The sequence below is a fragment of the Elephantulus edwardii genome, unplaced genomic scaffold (genome assembly GCF_000299155.1).
Source record: "Elephantulus edwardii isolate Elephantulus edwardi_28Jun2011 unplaced genomic scaffold, EleEdw1.0 scaffold00039, whole genome shotgun sequence".
Taxonomy (NCBI): domain Eukaryota; kingdom Metazoa; phylum Chordata; class Mammalia; order Macroscelidea; family Macroscelididae; genus Elephantulus; species Elephantulus edwardii.
The window spans coordinates 21185064-21207180 of NW_006399789.1; the positions used below are offsets into that span (position 1 = coordinate 21185064).

The following is a 22117-nucleotide window of genomic DNA, read 5'->3' on the forward strand; positions in this document are numbered from 1 at the left end:
CAAGTACCAATCAACAAATGAATCGATAGAGAAACTGGTACAGTTACACAGTAAAGTATTATGCAGCTTTGAAAAACAGTGAGACAAGAAGTGGTAGACAGAGTAGGAAAACAAAATGGATAGATAGCTTCTGTATTGGAATAGGCAAAGGAAAAGTCAATCTGAAATAATTAGACAATCAGATTCTTACATAAAAAAGGATTCGCTGTAGGGCAAAATAAAGACGTGATGGGTAAATCAAGAAACTTCTGAAACCATGAAGGTGTTTCATTTTGTAGATCAATATAGTTGATATACTTAAACATATTTACTAAAATGGATTGTGAGCGTGACAACAAGAGTGGCAACTTTGATTTGGAATATTACAGATGTTGAAGAAGATTAACAGTGATGCAGGATATGCACCCTACTGAACTGTCACAGATGTTTGTTAGGTTTTAAAAGGCTTTTCATGAAAGGACAGGTAGTTTTGAGCTAGATGAAAGTCACTGTCAAGTTAATGTATCCAGAGAGTGAGATTATCCTTTTCTTGCACTTAATGTAAATTGGAACTCCATAGATGAAGCAACTAATACATTGTGTATGCAGATCATGTTGGATTGTCCCTTTAAATGATGGGATATTTATCTGTGTAATATACACTCATATAATGGAAAACTATATGATTCAGGGGATCTTTTTTGTATAAGCATCTTATCTTCCCTTATTGCTGCAAAATCAAGCGTTGATTGGAGAAGCTTTAGGGGGTTTCTTTCTGCAGTTTTTCCAGTAGTTCTGCTTCACTAGAGGAGAAGGAAAAGCCAAGCGGATGATCAGTACACTGGTCTCAGCAGAGTGGAAGGCAATCTCCTCCCATGTGATGACTGCCTCAGAAAACACACTGAAGGGTCAACTGTGTGTCAGTTCCAATTCGATGGTACACAACAACAATGTTAAGAAGTAGAATTGTCATAGTGAAAAATGATAGGGTCAAAAAACCTGGTTTCATACTAAGTTCTTTCTTCAGGTTAATTTTGGTGTTTATTTGAGTGGTCATTTGTTATGCACTGTGGCTTCTTAACTTTGACTCCAGAGAATGTGGATAAGTTAATTATGGAAGTCTCTTCTTTCCCCACGATTGGGCAGTTATGAATACGGAGAGCTTACCTTCTCCTTGCTAGCCAGTCCCCCAGAAGACTGCCTGGATTCCTGCTGTCTCTTCCCAAGCTGACTTCAAGGCTTACATTCTATGACCTCTTTCTCCAGACCTGACTGTTACTTCCTTTAATAAAAGCCAACTCTGAAAAAGAAAAAAGAAAAAAAAAAGAAAGCAAGCTTTAAGTTTTTTTCAGATGTAGACCAAAGATCACATTTTGAAAGCGAAAATTTACTTTTTTCCCCTCTTTGAAATACAATAATAATAATAACCTATTTTTTCAGAAAGGTGAGAAATTCTTTTATGTCATACACTGAGATGTCCTTGGTCTGTAATTTACTATAGTATAATCATGCATGATTTGATTTTTACATTCTAATAAGAAGTTTTTGACAATTTCAAAACCTTTTTCCTTTTCATAAAGCTTACTTTTTATTTAAATAATATTATTTCCCTAAGTATTAAAAATGCTTTGAGTCTCAGAGCTAAACAATGACTAAAGAGTATTTTCTATTTACTTTGGCAATAATCATTATGACTTGTTTTAATGGTAGAATGGATGCGAGATATTGAATTCAGCTACTAATAAGATTATTTGTCTAAATTTACTATTAAACTTAAATTATTACTACCCTTTTTACTATTGCTGTTGTTTTTATATCATTAAGTCAAGTCACTTGCAATTCATAGCAACCGTACATACAATAGCTCTGACCTCTGCCCTATCTTAAACCAATCTTACTATCTCCTATACATTTACAGCTTTTACCCCAGTTACTGTGTCAATCCATCTCCTCCAGGGTCTTTCTCTTCTTCACGGTCCTTTCAACTTTACAAGCATCGTGTCCTTCTCCAAGGACAATTCCCTCTTAGCAATATGCCCAAAGTATGTGAGACAGAGCTTCAAGATCCTTACCTCCAAGGAGCATCCTGGTTTCACCCTCACAGGATAGACTTATTCATTCTGTTGGCAGTCCATGATATATGTTCAATATGCTTCTTCAGCACCACAACTCAAAGGCATCAGTTCTTCATCTGTTATCCTTAGTCATTGTCCAGCTCTCTGATGCATAGCAAGTAATTTGTGAAAACAATTGTCTGAATCAGGCACACCTTAGGAATTTCTTTAACTCATTGGGGAAGCCCTAGGAAGTTGGAAGCCTAATGCGTTGGGCTGTAAACTAAAATGACAGTTGTTTGAATTCTCAAGATATTCTGAGGGAGAGAGATAGTCATCTTCTGAGAAGATTTACAGCCTCAGAAATCTGTTGTAGATTTGATACGAGTCAGAATGGACTCAATGAGAGCTTAATTGAATTGTATACTCAAAACAGGATCCTAAACATGATCAAGTTGCCTTCTGTGTTAGAAAAACAACCAATGACATTATCATCAAACTTTTTTAATTTAAGGCTGCTATGCATAGGAATTTACATAGCTGATTTCTGTGTGATCCCAAGCATAAGAAAGTGCATATTGTATAGTAACACTGATTGTACATAATAAAATGGAGACTTTTTAGCAGTGAAAATGGTGAAAGTAATCAATCAGTTAAAGAAGGAAATCCACCCATCAGTTAATTTGTTTAAATATAGATTGGAAAACAGCTTGCAGAGATACTGTGTAGGAGACTCAGTTATTGTAATACATTAGTAGGACAAGATGGTATTTTGCCTCCTATCTGACACTGGAGTCAATGATTTAAGAAATTATCAGAGGTGTGTATATTCTTTACTTTGAGATGTAAAGAAAACTTAAACTCATCTTATGGCTTCCATTAAGATATATAAAGCTGTGATTAGAATCAAGTTTAACTAGATGTTTTATTTCTCAATTTAGGCAGCTGGCTGCCCTAGGGAAAAAAAAAATCATGAATTGAGAGGGTCTGTTTTCCTCTGTCATATATCTTTTGACTAAACCTTTCAGAGAAAAGTAATCCAATCTGATAACTAACATCTTTAAAAATAAATATCAGCCAAGAAGGCCTAAAAACAGTAAAATCAAGCCATTGCATAACTGGGTTGGAGAACAGTTTACCTAGCAGGACACCTTCTATTGGTGGATGTTCATCTGGACATTTACATTAAGGACGATTGTTAGGGCATATCTGGATTTAGTGGTAAAAGTCCGATGGATGTTTAATGATAAGACAGAAAAATGAGAAAATATATTCCAAATATTTGCCATTTTTTTTGTTACAGAGAATACTTGGTATGCTATTCAGATAAAATTCAGAGCATATCTCTTAGGAAATTACACTACTTGTGGCTTTGGACCTTTGCAGTGTAGGTCCATCAACTCAGAACTTCCAGGGTCAATTGAAATCATGTACTATCTCATATGACTCAGAAGAACATAATGCACAATTCAGAATACCAATTTAATAATTTGCAATTAAAGCTATTACTGTCATTTTGATTAAAATTCATTTGTCCTTTAGTCAGGGCACCAAGGTTACTGATGACATTGAGAAAGATAATAACACTGATTAAGACTTTATATATTAAGTTATAACTTTCATTTCTCAATATGTTTATATTTTACTCTAACCCTTTGTCTCCTGAGGCTGTATCCTGGTTCTCTGCATTTAATAGAGCCAAATGTTTGCACTTAATGCTTGAGGGGACTACTTTTCAAATCCTCTGTGCTAAAGGATCGGTTTATTTCCTTTTTCCAAAGTATCACGGACTTTAAGAACACAGAGTAAAAATCAATTAATAGAAAACAAAATAAAATATAAATAACATGTTTATTTCAAGCTCAGGATTTTGTAATTCAATGGATATAAAATAGCTTTCTAATTTTCTTCAAAATGTTATAAATTTTATTCTCAATGTGTAAATTATCATTCACAAATAGCACTGCATGGTTCAAAACTGGAAAGGATGTACATCAGGGATGTTTCCTATCTCTATACCTTTTCAACCTATATGCAGAAGAGTTTATCCAAGAGGCTGGGATCTATAAAGAGAAATGTGACATCAGAATTGGAGGAAGAATCAACAATCTATGTTATGCAGATGATACAGCCTTGCATGCTGAAACTGAAGAGGGCCTGAAGTGCTTGCTGTAGAAGGTCAAGGATTGCAGCCTTCAATATAGATTGAGGCTCAATATCAAGAAGACAAAGATTCTCACCACTGGGCCATTTGGCAGCATCAGGATGGATGGTGAAGAGATTAAGATTGTTAACAGCTTTAGTTTGCTTGGCACCAGCAGCCAGGAAATTAAAAGATGTATTGCGATGGGAAAGTCTGCTGCTAGGGATCTCTCTAAAGTACTGGAGAGCAGTGGTGTCTCTCTAGAGACTAAGGTGCACCTGATACAGGTCATGGTCTTTGCTATCACTTGCTATGCACCAGAGAGCTGGACAATGACTAGGGAGGATAAAATAATTGATGCCTTTGAGCTGTGCTGTTGGAGACGAGTATTGAATATATCATAGACTTCTAAGAAAACAGACACGTTCATCCTAGAGAGGATTAAACCAGGCTGCTCCTTGGAAGCAAAGTTTCTGAAGCTTCATCTGACATATTTTAGACATTTTGCAAGGAGGACCAGTTCTTGGAGAAAGACGTCATGCTTGGGAGGGTGGAGGGACAAGTACAAGAGAGAAGGACCTTCTATGAAGTGGATTGATTCAGTGACTGGGGTGATGGGGGTAGGTGTGTCTGAGACAGTGGGATTGGTACAGGATAGAGCAGGGTTTAGGGCTGTTGTACGTATGTTTGCTATGAGCTGCAGGTGACTCTATGGCACATAACAACAACCAAAAGAGGAATTTTAAAAAATTGCCATCAATGATTTCAACTCAAGTTGGGACCAGCTCATAGCTGAACCCTCCTTTGGGTCTCTGAGGTTGTACATTGCACCGGAAGAGATAGCTCATCTTTCTACTATAGAACCACTAGTGGAAGCGAACCATTAGGGAGGGTCTACCCTTCGGCTAGCCTCTCAACTCCCTGTAGGCTACATCACCAGCGCATAACAGAGCTTTATTTTTCATGTATCATGTGAGCACATTATGTAGTGCATTTCAGCCCCTGTATAATCAAAGCAATAAGTACATTTATATTCATTAAGTGGAACATGGAGAATGGGTTATTAATATAAATAATGAGAAATATCTAGCACGTTTTAAAAATATTTGGATATAAACCACAACCAAATTGAGTAGGTAACATGTACTTGAAACAAAGTCCTCATAAGACAATAAACTAACACAGCACTATTTATCTAAGAAACAGGTTTTTATGATGTATTTTGAAGTTTCAAATTGCAGGAACACATAAATTGATTTTGTTACTGATATTACTTATTAGAAGACCCAGTACCAATGGTTTGTCTCCTCATCACAGGAAAATGTTTTGTGAAAGCTGAGGAGGTATGTTAATTTTATACACATATATACTCCAAATGTCATTGCTATTATAATTGTTAATAAAGAGTCCCAACGGACAACCTCTATCATAACAACTTGCAAACCTTGATAGTAAATTTTTGTGTAATTTATTAAATGAATAAAAAATACCATTAAAAAAACCTCAAGCTTTTAAGAAGACTAATAAAAATTAACCTTTTCATGCAAACCATTAAAGCTGGGTCATTTTAATATTCTTCTGCACTTGCTTCTGAATCACTGAAATGTAGACAATTTATGATTTATGATGCTCCACTCTTTTAATTCCTAGTTATAAGAAGCTGTGCTATATATAATCCCAAAGGCAAGTGGTTGGAATCCACCAGCTGCTCCTCGGGAGAAGGATGTGCCCTCTTTCCTCATGTGATTTACTGCCTCTGATAACCTGCTGAAGGGTCAGCTACACGTCAGTTCCCACTTGAAGGCACAACAGTATTTCAGTTTGTTAGGCTTCAGTCTTCCCAATCCAAATTGATATTCTTTATTTCTCCACTTGCAGCTTTTTTGAGAGTTTTCAATATTCACTTTAATCCCATATTCTTAGAAATATGAGGGATTTTACTTTTTTTCTTTTTAGTATTGGCAAAATTTTCGTTACTAGCTGATGCTGAAGTTTTCACTTCTTATACTGATATTTGGAGTGGAAACTTGAGTACGTGTGGAAGTGGGTAGAGGAGAGTCTCTATGACCATGAAAAAAAAATTCTAGTTCATGCTCAGATTTACTTTTCTATGCTATGTGTGAATGATAAAATCTATTCCTACTAATGATTATGAATCATGGACAGTGTTTGGAGGAGGTTCTAGATTGACTAAGGTTTGAAAGAAGGAGTGGCATCCACTTCCTAAAACAGATGCTTCTGGAAACTCCATGAACTCTATAATCATTTAGAAATGATGTTTATCAGAGAACATAGTTTAAGTAATTTGTTCATTTGGGTCACTATGAGTCATATTCGACATGACAATACTTAACCACTGCTAAATGAGACTAGTGTTGTTATATTTGGAGCAACATTCTTCTATATTGTAGTACATCACTCCTTGTCAATTTGCTGTATTGAGGTAATCTGGGTTTGCTGTAATGCTGAACCTTGTGCCACTGGGGTTTCAAATACCATAACGGTCTACAGTTGTGGACTGTGTTTGGTGGAGTTCCTAGATGTAAAACAGGTTTGGAAGCAGGAGTGGCATCCATTTCCTAAACCACATGGAAATTACGAACTTGACGAAATGATAACAATTATAGAAAGGCGTTAGAGCTTTTGTTCATAGAGTTGCCATGAGTTGTACTTGACTCTACAACAATAAACAACAACAATAGTAAGGTTTCAATCTTGCTATTTCATAACTACTTATTTGTATGTTATACACACACATATGCAAATACAGACTGCATTCAAATATTAAGTTCATTTAAATTTGTTGTATTTGTTGTTATATACTGTTGAGTTGGAATTGACTCATAGCTAGGCCTCTAGCAGGTTCTTAGAGGCTGTAAAACATAGGGATGGAGAATGTTTGTCTTTCTCTGATGAAGTACGTGGTGCATTCAAACTGCTTGCCATTGTGTTGGCTGGGCAAGTCCTTACTGCTAGATCACCAGAGCTCCCTCAATTCTTATTTGGACATATATTTGTTTGTTTGTTTTTTCCATTTATTGGGAATGATTTTATCTTTGCCTTACAAAGCAAGTTGGCTCTATCTTTATGGTACTCTGGCTAGTCAGACAACCAGAGCCATCTCCAAGCTTCTTTCCAGTGATTCCTTAAGTTATCTCAAAATTCATTTGAAAAAAATTAAACTTATCTTTAGAATAATGGTAACTTAATATCTTATCAGTCACCAATTCTATAGATATGATTGCCAGTGGAATTATTTCTTAGATGTTTCTTTATTGGGATGTTGCTCAATGAGTCCTACCACCTTAAAGCAAAGAATAGTTACACCTGTTGATTCAGTGCAAGGATTCATCATCCACAGCAACCTCAGTCTGAAGGGTTTTATGTGCATTGTCACAGAACAGCAACAAGACTTTGCGATGTACTTTTCCACTCTCTCCAAAATAATGTCAGATTATCTCATAGCTCCCTCCTGGAAATCAAGCACTATAAAAATGGTAAACACAATGGTAAGTAAGATGGCAAATTGAACAAACAGAAATTCATATGTTAAAATTATGTTAAAATTGATTCATATGTTAGAATTATGTTAAAATGAGTGATACTTGTCTGGGGAGTCCACAAGCTTTCTGGCAAGTCAGACATATACTTGTCTATTTGATAGTAAGAAAAACAAACTATTCCATAAACCAATTCAAAGCCTTGAGTTGACCATGGTTCAACCGACTGAAGTATAATGACCATTGTTATATTTACTTCAGGTTATTGCCAATTTACAGTAAAACTATTATACCATAACTTCTACGAAAGATCTAAAAGACAAAAACCGTGTCACTAGCTGCATCTGTCTACGTGTGGGAAGCATGCACTCATTAAAATATGTTTATAATACAATTAAGATGATGTCTATTATCTAAGAGCTCATACTAAATTATAAAATAAATATAAAATCAGTAGTCACATATAATATCCTAAATCAACACATCTTTGATAAGTGCTGCAGTGGGGAGGGCTGCCAAGTTCTATCTGAAGACAGAAGAGAAAATTCACTCTGGCTTCGGTGTGGAGATCAAGGAAGGCTTTGATGAGGACTATGAACTTAATGGACTCCTTAGGACTTTGACAGGTTGATGAGAAGTAAGAGCATAAGTGGCCTTGGGCAGCCAGGGTGTGTGATATGAGTGCTTCTTGAGTAAAGGGGCCAGAAAAAGCCCCAAACATCCTAACAATTTGAGTTTCCTCTTCCCTGACTCCCTGACCACCAAACGTTTTAACTTTGTAGGAGAGATGGAAGAAAATCTATCGAACCAATTGTTTGGCTGTTCTGATGTGATCACAGCATTGCTTATAAGAATTGTCAAACAAGAAATGAGCTCATAAAAGGACATTAATGTGTCGTTTTTATTGAGCAAAGTAACATTACAGAAAAGGTGATTTCAAAGGCACATAGCTCTTTCATTACAGCCTTCAGGGGCGATGTTTGATCACTAAAAACAGGCTGCTTTGTTCCAGCTTTCTCTGATGTTTGGCATTATCTTGAATACATATGCTCTGACTTGGAAAGAATCAGTCTGTAAAAATGTAGTAGATTCGAGATTTGCATATTCAAAATGTATGTCTTGTTTAAATGAGAGGAAAACCATTTTAATATGCATATCTATATATATTCACAAACATGTATTTTAGACACACATCTTAGCAAATTTTTAAAAAGCAATTACACATATTATATGTCCTTGTTCTGAACAAAGAAAATTAGGTTATTTTAAAAATTTCCCATTTTATCTTATAACTGAGAAAAGTATGTATATTAAAGAGACATTATACTGATGGTAACATAATCTAAGAAGACTTCCTGTTTCACAGGCTTGAGCTTTGTTTTATATTCTGTCGACTCAACTCCTTAGTCTTGAACATTGTTAAACATCTTCTTATTAAATGTGAGCTAGCAGCTTCCTGGTTAGAGAGAACTGGAAGTTATACTAACGTGGCAACACCAGTACCAGTTACTCTGATTCTGACTCATGTTAACTTCATGTGTATTGGAGTAAAATTGAGCTTCATAGGAGGCTTCATTGTTCAGTTTCTCAAAAATACATCACTCTGTAGATGTTCATTGAAATGAAAAATAAACAACCTAAATTTAAAAAAAAAATACATCACTGGACCTTACTTATAATATGACTTTGGGTAGACTCAAACCTTCAATCTTTTGATTAATATCTGAACTCATTAAATCAGGGCCTTTAAATATTAAAGAGAAATATCAAAGATTATCACTTACACAAGGCTTTGCTTTTAAAATATGATTTACTCACACACTCACTGCTCTCCAGTTAGTTCTGACCCACAGCAAAGCAAACCTCCTTTGGGTTTTGTAGACTACAGGTCATTATAGGAGGAGACTGTTTATTATTCTCAGGTAGCTCTCACTCCTGTGGTATGTGAATGTCTGGAGACGTGCAGCCTTTGTGTTAGCAGCACAATTCACTATGGACTACTCTACTAGAGTTCTATCATATATGATTGTTGTTGTCGTTAGGTGCCATCAGGTCAAATACAACTCATAGAGATCCTGGAATAACACATCTGAACCCTGTCCTATCCTATGCCATCCTCATCATCTGTGACACACTTGTGCACGTTGCTTTCACCATGTCAGTCCATCTCAGTGAGGGTCTCCCTCTCTTTAACTGACTCTCTACCTTTCCTAGCATGTTGTCCTTTCCAAGGAATAACCTCTTCTAGCAACATTTCCAAAGTATGAGAGATGAAGCTTTGCTGTCCTTGCCTCCAAGGAGCACTGTGGCTGCTCTTTGTCCAAGATGTATCTGTTCCTTTGGCAGTCCGTTGGATATTCCGTGTTCTTTCCCAATACTACACCTCAAAGGCATCAATTCTTCTGTCATCCTTATCCATTGTCCAGCTCTCAAATGTCTAGCAACTGACTGAAAAGACCATGATGGGAATCAGGCACAACCTTGTCTTCAAACTAACATCATTGTTCCTCATAATTTGAAGAGATCCCTGGCAATAGACTTTCCCAATGCAGCATACCTCCTTGTCTCCTGATTGCTAGTTCAAGGGTGTTGATTGTGAATCCAAGTAAGATGAATTCATTGAGAATTTCAGTCTTTGCTCTATCTATCATGATGTTGCTGTATTGGTCCATTGGTGAGTGTTTTAGTCTTCTTGAGGTTGAGATGCAATCTGTATTGAAGGCTATAGTCCTTGATCTTCTATAGCAGGAATTTCAAGTTGTCTTCATTTTCGGTAAGCAAGGTTGCATCACCTGCATAGTTTGGGTTGCAAATGAGTCTTCCTCCTATCCTGATGCTACAATCTTCTTTAGAGAGTCTAGCTTCTCAATTGATTTGTTGAGCACACAGGTTGACTGGGTATTGAGAAATGATCCAACTCAAATGCACACCTTTCCTGATTTTAAACCATGCAGCGGTCTCTTGCTCCATTTGGAAAACAAACTAATATATGACAAGAAGAACACATACACATGCACTGCATGGTTTAAGACCTTTATGCTAAGAAAACAATTCCAAAAGGCAGACTACATGAAGAATGCAACATAAGAATGGGGAAAAGTGTTTGGTAATGACATGTCAGATGAGGGACTTATATCTAGAATTTATAAAATACTTGAGCACCACAACAAGATAAAGGTTAATAATCCAATTTAAAAAAGGGCACAAAATATGAACAGACACTTCACCAAGGAAGACATTCAGATGGCCAACAAGCACATGAAGAAATGTTCAAAATCCCTAGCTCTGAGAGAGAAGCAAATCAAGACAACTATGAGATATCATCTCACACCAGTAAGACTAGCAAAATTTAACAGAACAGCAAGCAACAAATGCTGGTGAGGTTTGTTGCGAGGTTGTGGAGAAACTGGAACCCTTATTCACTGTTGGTGGGAGTGTAAAATGGTGCAACCACTGTGGAAAGCGATGTGGCGCTTTCTCAAAAAGTTGCAAATAGAGATACCATTTGACCCAGCAATTCCACTACTGGGAATATACCCTAAAGAGACCATAAATGGCATCCAAGTAGATATATGCATACCCATGTTTATAGTGGCTTTGTTTACAATAGCAAGGAGTTGGAAACAACCCAAATGCCCATCAACAAACGAATGGTTAGAGAAGCTGTGGTATACTCGCACAGTGGAATATTATGCTGCATTGAAAAACAAGGAACTCATGCAATATTATTCAAAATGGGTGACCCTGGAGGACATTATACTGAGTGAGGTATCTCAGTCACAAAGGGACAAATGCTATATGGTGCCACTGTTGTAGAATGAGGCTGACATTGGGATGGGGGTAAGACTGAGAAAAACTGGATGAAATATGTTTACAGCATTGAAGTCTATGGGGGAGAGAATAGTTTAAAAGTATTATATTTTAGGGCATTATGTTTATTTTAAGAGTATGGAATGAGGGTTGCAGAGTGGATTATATTTGGGGTTGGGGGTGGGATTGGGGGTGGTACGGGGGGATTGTGTACCAATGAGGGAGTTTTTCTTTTGCCTTTGAAGGAGAGGAGCAAACGGGGTGGGGTGGGGGAGAAGGGTGCAACAATGAATGAATGGAATTCCAAAATCTCTGTAGATGTTCATCGAAATGAAAAATAAATAAATAACAATAAATAAAGTTTTAAAAAAAGAATTGGAAGAAGAGTCATCAACAATCTAAGCTATACAGATACTTGTAGAAAGTAAAGAAGATTTGAGGCATTATTGAAGATTAAAGTTTTTAACACTTACTATAGATTACTTTAAAATACCAAGAAAATAGAAGTTCTCACAACTAGACCAATAGGAAGCATCATGATAGATGGAGAAGATTTTGAAGTTGTCAAGGATTTCATATGAACTGGATCTGCAATCAACACCCATGTTTGCAGAAGTCAAGAAATCAAGATATTTTTCAATGGGCCAATGTTCTGTCAAAAATCTCTTTGAAGTGCTGAAGAGTGAGAATTACAGTTTAAAGATTAAGGTGTGCCTGACTCAAGTCATGGTATTTTTCTTTAATTTATATACATGTGAAAACTGGACAGTGAATATGAATAAGGAAGACCAAATAAGAATTAATGACTTTGAATTTGTGAGGATAGTGCAGAATTGGGAAGGCTTTGATTTATTGTTCATAGGATTGCTATGAGTTGTTGACTCAAAGGCACCTAACAAGAACGACTTAAATGCATCTTCTACCCCACACTCTTTTCCTTTTAGTTTTTCAAGAGGAAGAAGCTTGGAAATAGACCTTAAGAATCAAAAGCATTCCATATGTTGATCAAACTATAGAAATTCTCTGCCTTCGGTATTCTGTACCTTTTCATTTGACTTTCAATTAAGCCTTTGAAAAAAAAACATGGCCGTGCAAGCCAGTGGTTTTGATCTACACTACATCTACAACTAGCCACTCATTGCACAGAAATTAAGCCCCAAAGTCTAAAGTTTAAAAAATTCTATTTCATGTGACAATGACAAATCTGACATCATTTCCTTTCTTAAAATCCTTCCACTTTGCTGTTCCCACAAGGCAATGTTTTCCATCTCAATGACACCTAATGCTTTTTCTATATGACATACTTCCCCTCCTATAATTAGTTTTACAACAATCTCAGGTTAGAGATCATTTTGGGTGTTTGTTGAATGGAGTCACCTGTGAAACTTATTAATTGCAGATTCTGATTCAACAGGTTTGAAGGCCAGATGAGACTTAGCACGTGCTCAGATTACATAGAAAACTACACTTCAAATAGAAAGAATTTAGAAAACATCAATCTGCCTTGGAAGAAGTACAGCCAGAGAGTTTTTAATAAACAACAATGGGAGTTATGATGGTAAAACCCATAGCTGTGCCTCTCTGATGGTTCAAATCCATAAGTGGTTCTGCAGGATAAAGATGGCAATTTCCCATCTGGGGTTTATGATACCCCTTGGTGGATCAGCTGTGAGTAGGTTCCAACTCTACAGCAATGAATCTGAGTTTGGTGAAACTTCATAGCACATGCTTTGGGTTATAAGCAGGTGCCAGAATCCCAGAGAAGGACAACATGCTTGGAAAAATGGAATGTCAGTAAAAGAGAGGGATATTTGCAACCAAGATGGACTTACACAGTAAAGAGAATAATGAGCTTAAGGACAAAAGAATTTGTGAAGATAGTGCAGGATTACAGCATTGGACCAGAGTAGCATTTCAATCTGCTGTGCATGGAAATGCTATGAATGTAACTGACTTTACTTGAGGACACCTAACAGGAACAGCAACAGCATGATTTCTTATTTAATTGGGGTTTGTTCCTTGACCATGATATGCAAAAATGGAGATTTAATTTTTTTACTGTGAAGTTTATTTCAAATAATTTTTTTAAATAAACGGTTTAATAGAGACTGCAGTATTTGGACCTTCTCCACCTCTCTAGTTTAATTTCTCTCCTGATCTTACATTTTAGACCTAGCTACTTGAAGTTCCTAATCTGTATCATACACTTTTATATCTTACTGTTTCCTTTACCTGCTTTTGCTTCTCAGCACCAGTAATGTATGTACTAGAAAGCCTTCCCTACTCTCATTCCCATGTAATCGCTCAATTAAATGCTTCAAGTTGTTATTGGTCATAATGAGTTGTAGTTGAAGCAACAACATATAACAACAGTAACTCAATGTGTATCCATGTTGTGTTACAATTGTGTGTCCTGAAGTCAATTCCATTTCAAAATCATGTTACATCACAGAGTTTAACTGCCTTGTAATATTTTCTACTCTGTAGTCTTTCTAGGAGAAGCTAGCCAGGTCTTTTCATCTACCACATGGCTGGAGCGTTTGAATCACCAACATTTTGGTGAGCAACTCAGTGCTCTGCACCACTAAGGTTCTTCTGTAATTCCAATGCTGTAGCTTCCTTATTATCTGTTGTATTTGTTTCATAAGCTTATCAGATTCCTTAAAATAAGTACTTAAGGAGAAAGAGACTATACATTTTATCTTTATTATCTACTATTAAACACGATACTTGTTTCATAAAGGGTTTTCATTAAAGATTGGAATGATTACAACAAGGATTTTGACATGATGTGGTTTTTTTTTTGCAAAAACACAACCCTATATTTTCTCTCAAGAAGCTTAACATCAAATGGGGAGTAATAAAAATTAAAGTCATAAAACAAGTAATAATAGGATGAGGTAATATAAAACATGTAAAATATTAGTATGTAATTAGTTGCCATTTGAGGATAACAGAAAATAAATATTCTGAGTTCAGGGAACTAAATGCCATTGTGAATTTGTTACTATTATCTTGATACTACAGTTTGTTCCGCTGAAGAGTTAATATTGCTGACAAGAAATAGTGTAGCAAAGTTTATGAGAGTATGAATTATGGAGTTATAAATGGCTAACTGCTTGGTCACTAGCTGAAACTTTCGTAGTTTTGAATCCACTCACAGAAAGGTCTTGTTAGGCAGGCCTGGCACTGCTTCTTAAATAGTATAGCCTCTAAGACCCCAGGGAGTACTTCTACTCTTCATTTATGGTGTCACCATGAATCAGAATTGAAGGAATATAACAAAAACGACAAAAGGAGTTGTAGAAGTATGCACTCAAAGTTTGAGGAACAGATAACTTGGCAGCAGCAATAACAAAAGTTGTTGCTGAACCATTTCTACTCTTGGTAACCTCATATGTGTCAGACTATAACTGTGCTCTATAGAGTTTACAAAGGCTCACTTCTAGGGTTATTGCAAAGTAGAATTGTCCCAAAGAATGGTTAATTATTCAAAAATAGGTTTCTAGGACTTTATTCTGAAGCATCTCTAGGTGAGCTTGAAATTGTAGTCTCTCATTAATAGCCATTTAGGTTTACTGTTGTACTAATTAAGGATTCCTGATACACTGTTACATCCACAAAAATGATCTTTGTTAAGTAACTGATAACAAAGCCCTGCTCAGTTTCACTCCATAGTTGGGCTGTTGACTTCTGTGGGGCCACCAGTGGCTTCCTTGTTCTCTGAATTCTAGCTGTAATTGGCCAGTGAAGTCCTCTGGCAAAAGACTAGATTTACATCTCTTTTGATGCACAATTCTCTTTTTCTGCCTCCAGTAACTGCTATTTGGACTTAGCTAGTGTTATTAGTCTAGAGATATTTTACTATCCTTAATGATTTTTACAGAGGTCATCATTCAAGGAAAGAGTGCATCAGAGATGTATCCTTTCTCCACACATTTTTCAATCTATATGCGTAACAGATAATTCTGGAGGCTGGACTCTATAAAGAAGAATGTGGCACTAGGATTGGAAGAAGACAACCTTCATTGTGCAGATGACATAATGTGGCTGGCTGAAACAGAAAACTTGAAGCATTTGCTGCAGAAGATCAAGGACAGCAGCCTTCAATATGGATTGCTTCTCAACATCAAGAGAACAAGCTCCTTACCATCAGGCCATTAAGCAATATCATGATAGATGGAGAAAAGATTGAGGCTGTCAACAATTGCATTTTTTTCAGATCCACAATCAACACTCTTGGTACTAGCAGTCAGGAAATCAATAAATGAATTGCATTGGGGAAAATCTACTGTCAAGGACTTCTCCAGAGTGCTAAAGAGTAACTTTGTTAGTCTAGAAACTAAATAGTGCCTGGTCCAGGCCACGGTCTTCTCAATTGCTTGCTCTGCATCTGGGAGCTGGACAATGACTAAGGATAACAGAAGAAGAATCAATGTCTTTGAGATGTCATATTGGAAAAGAGTATTGAACAAACCATGGACTGCCAAGGCAACAAGACAGAGCTGGCCTTGAGAGTGTGAAACCAGTTTGCTCCTTGGAGCCAAGAATTTTGAAGCTCTGTCTCACATTCTTTGAGCATGCATGTTGCCATAAGAGACCAGACCTTGGAGAAGAACATCATACTTGGAAGCACAGAAGAGAAAGATAGCAGATGATATGGATTGGTATGGTGACTATGTCAGTGAGATCAGATGTGTCAGAGATAGTGAGATTGGCTCAGAACAGAGAAAGGTTCAGAGCCATTGTTCATGGGGTCACCATGAGTCATAGTTGACTTGACAGCACGTAGCAACAATAACACAATAATATAATTTACCCTTTAAAGAAATCTTAAACTTTTGAGGATGTGACACTTGGATTTTTTCTGGGACTCTGAAATAATTGCAGAAAATTGTTTAAGAGCTAGATTGGATGTCAAGTAAACATTTATTATACCCACTCATGCTTTAAAAAATTATTTGAGTGACTGCTGTGTATTAAAAACAGTCAGACTGTAGTGGTGGCAGTGATACAATGAGTCAGATTAGCCCCAGAAGGGAAAAGAGTTACCATCCAGAAGATCAACAGTGCAAAGCCAGTTCCTATCAAGTCAAACATGCTCTCACATTTCTGTACCTACTTTTATAAATTCTAATATTACTATTCCTCCCTGCATTCTTGTACTCTACACCTGGATCTGCTTTTACATTGCAATGGTCACACCGGACTCACAGATCATACTCAAGGTTATGGGCTCTATTAGGTGGGCAACAAGTTCTACTTCAAGTTGAAAATGGAATAAAACTCTTCAGTCAAAACTGCTTCTCAGGTGTGCTCACAAAACCTCTGACTTTCAGCCTCAAGTCTTTGGGGCATTGTTACAATGCTGTTCTGTAGTCCTGCTAATTATGTATTGCTAATTAAACTGTTGTTGCTGTTGTTATGTTCATATTGCTATTTATGGGTTCATCCTCTAGCCCTGTAAACCTGGCTGAAGACCTTCAGCGTTGGTTCCATGGGTCTGTAGCTCCAGTTCGGCTCTGTCTCATGTCAGTTTCTGGTTCTTTGTTGTCTCTGCTGCTACTGCTGGGCTGGCGTAGGTTCCTCTTTCTAGTGCAGGTGTCTCTGGCCCCAAATGTGCTAAAGGTAGTAAGTACAATTCTTTCCTAATGACAGTACATTTTTCCAATGGTAGTACAATCCCCATTTTCTGCCTCTGATTCTGTTCTATTTAAGCCTATCAGGACGACAGTATTTACCGATACACTTGTTCCAGTCTATGTACTTATTATCACGGCCTGACTCAAAATCTTCTATTTACCTTGTTTACATTGTTAGTAAACTTTCCAATTATCTTGGACTGGAACTACAAACATCCCACACTTGTATAGTTTTACCCAGTCATGTGGTGAAAGCCAAAACCAATGACTAGAAAAGCCATGTTGAATAATCCAGTATAACATGACTGTCAAGGGGATGATTTCCAAAGAGGTCCAGGGGCCTCTTCAAGTAAGAAATAGAAAGTTCTGACTCAGATGTGAGCCTTTGAAAAAACGCTACCACAAGAAGACCCCAAGTGGGAGCAAAAGAAAGAAACTGGAGTTTATTAGACATTCATAACTGACTATAAACAGGTCAGGACAGACTGACCCTGTCTTTATCTTACAAAAGGGCTTATATATCTTTTCCACCAGGGAGTGAAGTTTACACAGCTGGTGGTATACAGCTTCTGATGGATTTATGGTAGTCTGCTTCTCTGGCTATCTTGTTTATTTCTTGGGGACTGGGGTGGGGAGGATGATGAGTCTGCTTTTCTTGTGTTATATTGCCACAGTCACACATCTTTGTCAAAACCGGTTTCTGATTGATTTCCTTTGTTAGTGTTTCTTTTCAATTCCCTATCACAACCAAGCATACATAATTCTATGATGAATGGATTCAGCAGAGAACAAATTAATAAAACATTATGATCATATACTTTTTATCTTAATGAGGTAGAGTGGATTTATATTCATATCAACTTTGAGATTACTGTTTAATTGTAAAGCAATGAAATCGCAAAGATCTAGTTGTGTTGCCCTGTTTTTTTTCCTAAGAGTAGACCACCCAGAACTCTGCCTTCCCTTTTCTAGTCTTGCCCAGCTTATGATTTCTCTAACCATCTATCAAGAGATAAAAAAGAAAAATAAAGAATTAAACATTTAAATTTAGCACATATATTGTAAAGTTAGCCAAAAAGAAGATCTAAAATGGAAATGAAACCTAAATTTGTCTAGGCATGTCTGCTTCTTGTTAGTATAACGATATTGGGAGTTGTTTTCAGCTTGTCAAACACTCACAGTTAAAAATGGTACCAGGAGGTTTGCATTCATGATGATGAAGAGAATAAAGTCAGATAAACAGAGATGATGCTCTTACGGCATAACCCAGCCCTGGTGTGCAGACTCTGTGTCTTTGTAACTTGTCATACATTATAACCTTATTTGCAGTACTTACTTAGATCATCATTGACTCATGTGAACTTAATTCTGTGACCCAGCAAAAATACAAAATAAATTGCAGCAGAGGAAGATATGTTTCTAGTTTGACCTTGGAAAGATGAGCTAAAGCTGCTGAGGAAACCATAAATTTAATTTACAACAACAAGAAAAACATTGTTTATATTTTGCTCAGTGGGTTCAGTGAAAATAAGTGTTCTGGTACAGGTTACACATTTTTTTTCATGCTTGATTAAATTGTTGTGTAGTAGGTAGCTAAGAGAGAAACTGAGTAAAAACAATTTATATTAGACTTTGCATTCTATTTTGTTTTTCATTGTCTGATTTTTTTTAAAAAACATTTGTTTTCTTTTTTTCAGGCTCAATTTATGAAATGTTTGGAAATGAGTGCTGTTTGTCAACAGGAGAAGTGATTAAAATTATTGGTCTTAAAATTAAAAAGATCATAGCTGAAATCTGTGAACACACTGAAGGCTGTCAATCTTCACAACCATTTGAATTGCCTATGAATTTTCCAGGTACAGTATATTGCAAACATTTCTCAATACCAAACTGTGGTATTAATAGTTATATACATATATGGAAACTTGAATGCTGCCTATAGCTAAGTACTTGGCTCCTAACTTGGAATTGCCCTAAGTTGAAATCAATTTAACAGGTTTATATCTAAAAAAGGTATTTTTACTCTCAAATAAGATATTTTTGTCATTGTTCCATATCCTCTTTGTTATTGGGTAAAAAATAAGAAGAATATTATAATAAAATTCTTTTAAGGAGTGCTGCGGCTCAATGGTGAAACATTCCACAACTAACTAGAAAATTTGGGATACAAGCCCACTAGGTGCTTATAGGAGAGAGATGTGGTAGTCTGCTTCTGTAAGGATTTTGGTATTTGTTGTTGTTGTTAGTTGATCACAAGTCCATTGTGATTCATAGCCACCCAGTGAACAATAGATCTGAATCTTGCCCTATCCTGAAGACTGCTCAGATCTCTGACAGGCACAAGCCCAATTTATGGTCACTCTGTCAATCCATCTTGCAGACAGTCTTCCTCTCTCTCACCGATCCTCCGGCTTTCCTAGCATTATGTGTTTTTCCAACGGCTACTTGTCTATATAAACCTACTTACTTTCACTAATTAGCTCAAAAATCATGCCTTTCTTAGAAAATTCACTGACCTTTTGATCTATGTAAGTATCTTTAATGTTCTCAAAATAGCATAGGCACCATAGAATGTACTTCTATACATACTATGTATATTCAAAAATTCATATTACTCAATAATACCATAATGTTTCAAATACTGTGATATTTTGGAAGCAGGAGTGGCATCCGCTTCCTAAGTAACATGCCTCCAAAAATCCTATGAACTTTTATAAATGTCTGTAGTTGTAGAGGGTCTTCAGGCCTTTCATTCATAGGGTCGCTTTGAGTCGTGCTCGACTTGAAGGCAATCAACAACAACAACTGTGGTATTATCAGTATTATTGAATAATAACTAACGGTTTTCTACTTTTTCTTATTCTTTCAAACAAGAGTCAGTAAACATTTTCTGTAAAGAGATATTTGTGTCTTCCTTTATAAATTTTTTTAAATTATTATGCTAGTTTATTTCTCTTCTAAATCTAGCCTGCACATCTGGCAGTTCTCTGTTGACATATTGCTCCAGTCATTTTATTTGGAAAATTTTCAGCAGAATCTTACTTGCATGTGATATTAATGATATTGTTTGATAATTTCCACATTTTGTTGGGTCACCTTTCTTTTTTTTATTGGGAAAAACATATTGGGGGTACAAGGAGGTGAGGGTTGGGGGCAAAAGGGTGAGGAATGGGCCAGGATGCAGTTGCAGAGCTGCACAGTTTGGTCGGTGGGGGGAGCAGGTGAAGGAAATGATGAGGGTCCAGTGGGGACCAGATGCTACAGAGGAATGACAAGCATTTTCCAATAGTAATTAAACCAACTGTCTTATTGATTTGGGAATTGGATGCCGACTCTCTGGCTTCTTCATGCTGAACAGGGGCGTAGATGTAAAGGGGGGAAGGGAGGACGGTTTATCACCTTACTGGTGGTCTTGGGTAACAGCTGCTTGCCTTCTTGCTCTGTTAGAAGATATTTTCCTGTCATTTGCTCCCCTCTTAACTGCAAAGTGTTTTCCCAGGTGGGTCCAGTGGGGATGGCTGGTTGAACCCAGAGGCTCCATCCTCCTTTGCCTCCTTAGCTGTCAGTTGTATTTCCTTTTTGTCACTGGCACTGGATTCAGGGTCAATTATGGAGTAAAACTCAGAGTTAAGGTTACCTATAGGAAAGGGAGCAAACCTAGAGAGAACAAACTTGTGAGTTACAAATAGAAGGGCTTTGAGGGTGTTGCTTTCAGGCTCGCCCCGAGCCGGGGGCCAAGCGCAGCCCGCCCCGGGCAGAAGGCAACTACGGCTCGCCCCGGGCAGGGGGCCGAGGACAGCCCGCCCCGGGCAGAGGGCCGCGACGGCTCGCCCCGGGCAGGGGGCCGAGGGCAGCCCGCCCCGGGCAGAGGGCCGCGACGGCTCGCCCCAAGCCGGAGGCCGAGGGCAGCCCGCCCCGGGCAGAGGGCCGCGACGGCTCGCCCCGGGCAGGGGGCCGAGGGCAGCCTGCCCTGGGCAGAGGGCCGCAACAGCTCGCCCCAAGCCGGGGGCCGAGGGCAGCCCGCCCTGGGCAGAGGGCCGCAACAGCTCGCCCCAAGCCGGGGGCTGAGGGCAGCCCACCCCGGGCAGAGGCTGCGACGGCTCGTCCTGGGCAGGGGGCCGAGGACAGCTCGCCTGGGTCACCTTTCTTTGGAATTGGAACAAATATCAATCTTTTCCAGTCAGTTGGCCAGCTGGCTGTCCTCCAGATTTCTTGGCACAACTTAGCACATCCAGAGCAGTGCCTGCTTATTGAAATATGTCAATTGGTATGCCATGATCTCCTGGAGCCTTTTTTTTTGCCAATTCCTTCAGAGCAACTTGAGCTTCCTCCTTCATTACCACAGGCTCTTGCTCATAGGGTATTTCATGGAATTCTTTTCTGTCAGCCAATTCCTTCTGATATAGTGACTGTATACTCCTTCCATCTTCTTTTAAGGCTTCCTGGATCATTTAACATTCTACCCAAAGTGTACTTAAGTACTGCCAACTGTGGCTTGAATTTGTTTTTCAACTCCTTCAGCTTAAGAAATACTGAACAAGTTCAGCCCTTCTGGTTTTCTGACTCCAGCTCTCTGCACATTTCCTTATAGTATCTTGCTTTGTCGTACTGTGCTGCCTTTTAAATTTTCTGTTCAGCTCTTTGACTCCTTGGTTTCTTCCTTTAGCTTTGGCTTCTCGGCGCTCTAATGCAATATTGAGAGTCTCATCTGACAGACATCTTGGTCTTTTCTTCTTCTTCAGCCTTTGTATTGATCTTTTGCATTCTTCAGGGACGATTTTCTTGATATCCTCCCAGAGCTCATTTGGTCTACCCTCATTGGTGCTCAAGACCTCCAACCTGTTCCTGGGATAGTTTTGGAATTTGAGTGGGACAGACTTAAGGTCAAATTTTGGTTCCCATGGATTTGATTTAATTTTCCTCAACTTCACCTTGAACTTGCATATGATTAGTTGGTGGTCTGTCACAAAATCAGCACGTGACCTGGTT

The 22117-nt window shown here is 37.8% G+C and overlaps 1 protein-coding gene across 1 annotated transcript in view; it reads left to right on the forward strand.

Annotated features, from left to right (window-relative positions):
* Positions 1-22117, forward strand: part of THEMIS (thymocyte selection associated) — a 329386-nt gene that overhangs the window by 45799 nt on the left and 261470 nt on the right. The window contains exon 2 of the mRNA XM_006885033.1: positions 18826-18984. Within this exon, the coding sequence (XP_006885095.1) occupies positions 18826-18984 (159 nt within the window). The remainder of the gene's footprint in view (positions 1-18825; positions 18985-22117) is intronic.